At 42.9% G+C, this 8176-nt stretch overlaps 1 protein-coding gene across 2 annotated transcripts in view; it reads right to left on the bottom strand.

Moving 5' to 3' along the window:
• Window positions 1-710: 710 nt before the first annotated feature.
• The window catches only part of atrx (ATRX chromatin remodeler), a 30302-nt gene continuing 22836 nt past the window's right edge, over window positions 711-8176 (bottom strand). For both annotated transcript variants that reach the window (XM_079352113.1, XM_079352114.1), the window contains exons 30-34: window positions 6548-6697; window positions 4278-4394; window positions 3552-3647; window positions 3269-3397; window positions 711-2330 (exon numbers count right to left, since the gene is read on the bottom strand). In XM_079352113.1, the coding sequence (XP_079208239.1) occupies window positions 2106-2330; window positions 3269-3397; window positions 3552-3647; window positions 4278-4394; window positions 6548-6697 (717 nt within the window). In that variant the 3' untranslated portion in view covers window positions 711-2105. The remainder of the gene's footprint in view (window positions 2331-3268; window positions 3398-3551; window positions 3648-4277; window positions 4395-6547; window positions 6698-8176) is intronic.

Below are 8176 nucleotides of genomic sequence, written 5' to 3'. Positions count from 1 at the left end.
AACCGAGTGTTACATGAGGGCATAGGAAACGTTTGTTTTTTTGTAAAATGTCACTCAAGTATGATAATGGAAAAAATATACAGTTTGCTTTTTCCAAAATAAAACGACCAGCATCACAGAAACACGTTCATGGGATGCAAACTTCTAAGTTTGAGCTTGTAGGAGAAGCTGTGACAAACGAGCCTTTGTTTTTCTTTTACTCCCTTATCTTTATGCTAAACTGGGTTTAACTTTATACTTAATCAGGAAACAATTTAACCTAAGCCATTAGCTAAATTGGGTCCACAACCACAATTCTATGTTTAAGCTTATTTACACATGATCTATATATGTAATGCAGGAAATAACTCATCACCTTTTTTATACCATGTGATTTAAATCAAAAGTCATATTTGGTCTCTGCTTAGCCTCTGTCCAGGAGGTTTAAGGCACTGACCATGAACAACAACATGCTGGAGACTGGATCAGGGCCGAGACTGATTTACTGATCACTACCATCTTCTTCTCTATACAAGTCCACAAAAACACTGAAAAGTACTTTCTGCCAATTGTATTTAACCTGATGTGCCATTATGAGCACAAACCCTGAACATTCTTCAGGCATGTGTCTGATGTGTATAGTTACAGTTTCTTTCAAACATTTCCAAACAATTCAGTGAGAACAGAAGAATATGAGAGTACCTGATAACCAAATGACTCCAACACAGAGGTTTTTTTCCACTCTTTTGGTCACTTTATTAAATGTTATATTAAATACTTATCAAGATAATAGCAGATCAGATTCATGGCAAATAATGGTGGTGTATTTGTTAACATAAAAACATTCTTAGAGGAGGGCCAAAAAGTGTCTCTACATTTATGAAATACACTTTGTGCAAACACAGGAACCAACGTGAGACAGCAGGGGCCTCGTCATGAGAACTGTACATAATCCTCATGGATAGAAGGAACACCAGAGTTTAGAAGCAAGCATGTGCCAAGGTAGAATACAGCCTGCCTGGTGAGACTACAAAGTCCAGAAGGAATTTCTCAAAGCAAATAACGCAGATCAGTCAGGTATTGTAAGATTAACAGTCCTTACTTTCAAATCCGTCAAATCCACCGAGACACACATTTTATTCTTTTGACAGAAAAGTAATGCGTCAAGTTGTGGGCCCTGGGGTGCACCACTTAACTGGCTGTGCTTGTGAGACCCAGTTGCTCACCAAAGCTTGGGATCAACACAAGTGGAACATAAACAATGAACAGGACGCACAGCGCTATGCTAGACAACACGTGACAATGAGGATGATGTTACAAAAAGGTCATAGGAACGGGCAGGCAGTTTTGAACAACACAAGCATTCCATTACCATGTTCAGCAACAACTAATGTAAACAATTAAAAGCAGAATAGAAAAGATTCTCAACAAATCTCAGAGCTTTACAAGTTTTTTTAAGAAACAAATATAAGGCCATATTTTTTCTTCATTTTTTTTTTTTTTTAGTTGATTTATCAATTTCTTTTCACTCCAAAAAAAGAGCAGGACTTTGCAGCACCATCCGCTGTCTGCTTTGCTCATTATTGGTGAAGGAATCTACCACGGTTTATGACCCTGAAGAGCTTTACATAATAGAGTCCTGTCACCTGCCACTACACTGGTCCCACTCAGGTTCAATTCATCATTTAAAACAGTAGAAAAAACTGAGTGTAAATAATAAAGAAATCCTCATTTAGGGCAAAACAATACAATGCTTTAAAGCACTGGGGATAAAAGTCGTCTTTAAATACATGAAAAATGAAGATGTAGAATTTGAATAACATTAAGGCTGTATATACATTTTTTTCTGTTCTACTGGACTCCTAGTACACAGTCATTTATACATTATATACCAGCGTCTCTCAGTGAACTACACAAAAAAAAGAACCAAGTCTATCCCCCCAGTGGACAGCAGCCTGGTGTCGAACTTCTCCACCCTCTGCCTGGGTGTGCCAGTTTGCTTTGAGCTCTGTGAGGCCTCACAATGCGTTTTTTTTTTTTTTTTTTTAAAAGAGAGGACCGGACCTTGTCGGGTCTGAGTCACTGGGAGCCGACTAGCAGAGTGGGCGAGGAAGTGTTCTTCTGACCTACAGGCCCTTGGAGGGCCCAGGATTCTTGCCCATGCCTTGGTGTGAGCTGAGGCCGTGAAGCTGCTGGTAAAGCCCCAGCAGGTCCATCTGGCTGAGCCCGCCGGCTCCCATCATGCCGTTCTGCAGAGCCAACTGGTTTAGGTAACTGGCCTGGTTGGCCATGGCCAGCTGCTGCTCCTGCACCTTCCTGTTGGTGATCAGCTTCTGCACGTACATCATCAGCTGAGCAGACACAAACAGAGAGATGGTTTACTTTTGGCTTCATGATTTTTTGAAAGAAATACCAGCGAGTGATTGGTTTGCAAAAAAAACCAAATAGAATAAATACATCGAAGAGATCAGGTACTGAAAGAAGACTTAGGTTTACATGCACTGAAAGGGAGAAGTTAGTTCACAACACTATTGTACAGCACACAGACACTGTGGTCAACATGTCCTTTTGAAGGCTTTAAAAGCACAAAGAAAACTGTGGCCTTTCTTTGGACTAACACAATGGACACATTTATGGTAAAACTACATTCTGAATGCATCAGTTCAACACTCAGCTTTTGATTATTTAACACATTTTATATCGTCACCTTGTTAAAATAATTGCCTACGTCATTTTTTTAAAAGTTTTTCAGGAAACACAAAACACTGAGCCAGATGTTGAATATATATTTTTTAAATGATTCTACTCAGCAAGGTAATGAAAACAGATCACCACTGACATACTAATAACAATGTCAATTATGTAACATGAGAAAAAGAAATCACTTTTTTAACATGCGTCTGTGACTTAGGCTGTTTTATTTTCCCTAAGTCACATTGTCTTTTTACTTAGGCAAAATAAAACGGCCTAAGTCAGACTCTTGACATTATATTAAAGATGATCACATGATCTGTTTAACTGAGGTTATAGGTAACCTTACCTGAGGTGGCCAGCATCATAAAGAGTTGATTTAAGCAACAACAAAAAAAAAAAACTCCAAAAATGACTTTTAAGGCAATTATTTTAACAATGAGACGATATGCTAATCTCCTTTAAGCATCATTCATGAAATATTTGCATTGATAGGTAAGTGTTATTATGTCCAAATCACACTCCTGCTACTTAGACAGCTTAGTTTGCTAGATAAGTGTTGAGAGTTGTTGAGATTTGACCACAGAGCAGTTCTTACCGTCTGCTGCCGGTTCAGGACGTCTCTGTAGACGGCCTCTCTGCGCTTCACCTCGAGCTCAATGCTGGCCTGTCGACCCAGAGCAATAGACTGGACCTGGCTCTCAGTGAGAGACGCGTTCTCCTTCCACTGTGGGGAGAGAGGAGAGCTCACATGTCGGTCCACTCTTATCACGTTACAGTCAGAGGGGAAATACGATTCAGGCTCTGACAAAGTTGGAGAGAATCCTCTGATTGACGGGAGGTGGATTCAGGAGCTGTGTTAGAAACGTTTTCACACTCACCACTCTGGCGATGGTATCTTCCATTGACTCCCGGGAAAATGTCTTCAACGCGTTTGTTGCATCAATGACTTTCTGTCTTCCCTGGTTTATGAGTTCCTGAACACAAACGAAAGGAGAGGTTTAACCTGATGCATGCTGAGCTTTTTCCTTAAATCCCCCGAAGCCACAGGTTCCAACCTGTGAGCATTTAGGGACAAATTCATGTTGGAGCTCATCGGCTAGCTTTGAATACAAGTTAGCCTTCAGTAATACAGCTCTGTTATTCTGTAGGGAGCATTCAACTGGCATGGTTTGGTCCACCTGTCACATTAAAATGTTGTTTAATTATTTGTTTGATAAAAAAATGAAATTATGTTAATAGGACTGTTGACGTTATCAAATCTCAACCCTTAAACAGCGAGGAAACATTTTGGACTAAACATGCTAAGTTAACTGTTAACTGTCGCTTTAACGGTGAAGGCAGAAACAGCTTTGTGTTCATCTCTTTTAGAGAGATCAGAGACTTGTAGAACCAAAGAGCAGGGTTGTTATGTGATGGCCTTTACACCAAACCAAGACAGCTCATGCTGCTTTTCTTAAAATCCGTCACCAAACGCTATCTGAAAATGGAGACTTTTGTCACGACGAGCAGTGGGGTCTGAGGAATGCCGGGAGGAGGAGGAGGAGAGAGAGAAAGAGGAAGGGGTGCGAGGCAGCAGAGGGGGGCATGTGGAGCTCATTACTTACCTCCAGCTGCTGGTTGGTCATGGAGGCCAAAGCAGCCACATTGTAAGAGAAGTAGCTGGAGGTGCCCATGTCCATCTGGGAGTATTGTGTCTGGTAGTTGTTCCTCATGGACAGACCCTGAGAGATGAAAGGCAAGACAGGGAGCGAGGGAGAGAGAGAGACACGGATTAGTACGCATCAATTAGGCAGGTGTTAAGAGCCACTAAGGGCATGATGGGAAACGATGTACATCATGAGCGTCGACAGTTCACTTCTCCTATCCGCCTCGTTCACTTGGTGATCGGTCAGCGATCTGACAGTAAAGCTTTCATCTCTTCACACATAACCTGTTTCACTCTGCAACAGCATTCAAATGTGTGTGTGTGTGTGTGTGTGTGTGTGTGTGTGTGTGTGTGTGTGTGTGTGAGAGAGAGAGAGAGACACATGACCTGAAGTAAACAGTCTTGTCCCAGTAAAGGCCAGCAGGATGCCGATGTTTGTGTGTAATTGAGCCTCTGCTGCAGATGGTTTTCCCGTGCCCTGTAATCTGGCCATCCGGTATTTAGGCATGTGTGAGAGTGAGTGTGTGTGTGTGTGTGTGTGTGTGTGTGTGTGTTGGGGCCAGTGGGGATTTTTTTGGAACAGGTCAGAGACAGGTGTGCAAGTCTTAACACACCACAACAACCTAAACCTGAGCGTGTGTGTGTGTGAGTGTGTGTGTGTGTGTGTGTGTGTGTGTGTGTGTGTGTGTGTGTGTGTGTGTGTGTGTGTGTGTGTGTTTGTGTGTGCGTGCGTGCGTGCGTGCGTTCACGTGTGTTGAATATTAACCAGCAGATCTCTGACTTAAGCTGCATCCTTACATTCTTCACTGACTGAATCTAGACTGGACTTCAGCTCCAAAAAAACTCTGCGTCTGAAATCTATATTTATGGTGCGAGCCTCAGTGAGCTGAAGTCTTCCCGGCGAGGCCGAGGGCACCTGGGTTCAGTTTGGTTTTGGGCGCCTGATCATGTTCTCGCAGGTTTTCCCATTTCCTGACTTACAAATCTGATACTCGTACACGTAGCTTTTCCTGGACACTGCTGGCCAGCCCTTCAGTTTGTGAAGACATTAGCAGAGACTGGGTTGCGTTCCAGTTGTTTCTTCTACAAAGCTCAGAGTACACAACCTGATGCTGAAAAGCTTCTCGTGGACAGGAGCGGCTACTTGAGGATCCTCAGTGAAAAACTGATTGTAGTGACTAAATTGAAATTCTCCCATTCGACCTCAGCACCTCTGTTCTGTCTGTGACGGGGAAACTCCTGTTCTCCTGATAAGCAGAGGAGCTCGAGGAGAAAAGCTGCTGAAGGCACACAGAGTGCAGAGGAGGGAGAGCGTGTTGGAAAAATAATCATTAGAGTGAATTAGAATCTTGGATTACACTTAGGGGAGGGGGGGAGCTCTTGCTCTCTTATGTCCCTTCCTCTATACGCTTTAACAAATAAACCACACCAAATGCCCGTTCATTTCTCTTAAAGGAAAGGAGTCCCGAGCGACCTGTGCACTGGTTGTTGATCTAGTGAGAGACACTGCTTCGACAACCTCGGAGGGATGTGATCAAAATAACGATCGGGGTCTGAAAGATAAATCGGGGAGTGATTGGTGGAGATAACTTCCTGGTGGTTGGTTGCCCTGAGCGACCGACATATTCTAAAGATTCTCCAACAACTTATGCGCCTTTTTTTTTTTTATATCAATGATTTGAAGGATGACTGACACCGGGGCGATATGACAAAGACGTCAGTCTAAAAGGACAAATGATTTGAAGTGGTTTGAAGCGTCATGAAGCAGGTCGAGTGGAAGTACCAGTTGTTCTCCATCAGACAGAGCTCGGCCTAAGCTGCTTAGCTGCCGCTAACAGTCTAGTTTTTTTTTTTTTCTTTGTAGCTATTTCACAAAGTGTTGGATTATTAGCAGGGCTTTGTTTCCTTCTCTTAACTCAGAAGGACCTGGTAATAAAAAGATATTTCTCTTCCCATCAGTGTCTCTCTGATCCTCTTCAGTAAACACCAGATGGCTGCTGAATGTGTTGCCACTTACATCCATGTCACTGTTGAGTGTAATGGTAAAAATCTGCACTGGAGCCTAAATGTGAACTCTTTGGAGTAACTTGCTGTTGTTTCTACATCTGCCGAGTGATCAGCTGTCGGATCGATCCATACAGAGTGAAACAGTCTCTTGTGTACTGGCCTTTGGTTTCAGAACTAGTGGAACAGCCCGTGTGTAGCATGCGCGTCTTTCTCTGCGCCCACCTTTTTCTCAGCTTCGTACTCGGCCCAGGCGGACTTGCGGTCCTCCTCGGTGAGGGCTTCCTCCTCCTTGTGATCCAGCAAGGAGTCGTGTTCGTGGTAACATACGATCTGGTCCTTGTTGTTCTGCAGCATCTCAGCCAAGAAGGGATCCTACGTGAAGAAGATGAGAAAAAAAAAAAAAAAAAAAAAGGGTTAGGTGGGTTTACGGTGCTTCTTGAGAAAGGGGAGAAGAAGGTTACCGTTTATCCAGGCGAGAAGCAAAAAGAGAAAGTTTGCGTTCATACATTGGAAATCGATTACCGTACTTTTATCGAACCCTCAATTTAAAAATAGATTCACAATTTTGGTGTATATATGAGACAACTGTTAGATGCAAATATGGACTCAGGTTCAGATTCCTTTTAGGGTTTGAAGATCAGGGTGGTCTAACTGGTTCGGCTCATTGGCAGTTTTGTATGAACAATGATCACATCAGTAGAAAGTCCACCTACATTGTTGCTGCAGCACAGAAATAGATTTTCCTGCAAGACAATTAAAATAAGAAATTGCAAACAAAAACAAATAAGATACGTTTTTATGCTTCAGGTTACCATGACTACATTGTTATTGAAAACAATACCTGAGGAAAATTAAGAGAGCCGGGCCAGGCTCCGCTCACAAAAACATGGTTTAGATTACTCTCCCTTCAGCGCGTTTGCTTTTCTTTGTCTCGACTTCACTTTACATTCAACTTTGCAATCTGGAAACGACATACACAAGTTGCATCATTAACCTCCACGTGGGCCAACTCTGAGTGGGGGGTTTTGTGTGTTTGTGTGTGTGTGTGTGTGTGTGTGTGTGTGTGTGTGATCTCCTACCCTGCCCTATGCTGTCTCACTTTGAACTGTGACAATGAGTGTGAAGTTGCAAACAAAATTAATCATAGACGTCACTAGCGTTACGGCAGTCAGAAAAAAAAAAGACCAAATCAGAAACACCAAACTATGAAATTAAGCAGTGATTGCGGACCTGTGTTGAATAAACAGAAAATAAACACCAGACCAGATGGGGTGAAACTGGATCTTTACAGGAGAGGGGAGAGCAGCGCTGCACAGGAACCTATTTTTAGGCCTCAGCTCCAGAAAGGGACAGAGAAGTTGGCTGAAGCAAACAATGCACACACACACACACACACACACACACACCAGCCTTTAACACCTGAGCCCTGGACCTGTTTATGTTCCTCATTGACACCTGCTTATGTTTACCGGTCATCACACTTAAATCAGGACTGAAACAGACCACCAGTGAACAAGCAGACATTTCGGAGCAGCGCTACAGTCAGAGAGTCAACCGCTGCTCGCTCTCTAATTAGGACATTAAAGCACAGAAGGGCCTGTAGGCTTTACTCAGATAAAAGACATCCATCCTGGTTCCGTCTGCCAAACAAAAAAAAAAAAAAAAAGGGGAACTCAAGGTCAGGTACAGGCCATGGTAGATGCCAGCTTAGTCCCTGATGACGGCCCTGCTAAAGACAATGAGAACTGCACAGTCTGTGGGTGATCCGGGAAGGATGACATGAATAATCATATTTTATGTCAGAAATCATTCACTTGTCAGTTATCTGCTGTGCAGCGGGAAGAATAAGGA

The sequence above is a fragment of the Symphodus melops genome (genome assembly GCF_947650265.1).
Source record: "Symphodus melops genome assembly, chromosome: 9".
Lineage (NCBI taxonomy): Eukaryota > Metazoa > Chordata > Actinopteri > Labriformes > Labridae > Symphodus > Symphodus melops.
Note: the sequence above shows the minus strand (reverse complement) of the source record. Positions and strands in the feature narration are given on the sequence as shown.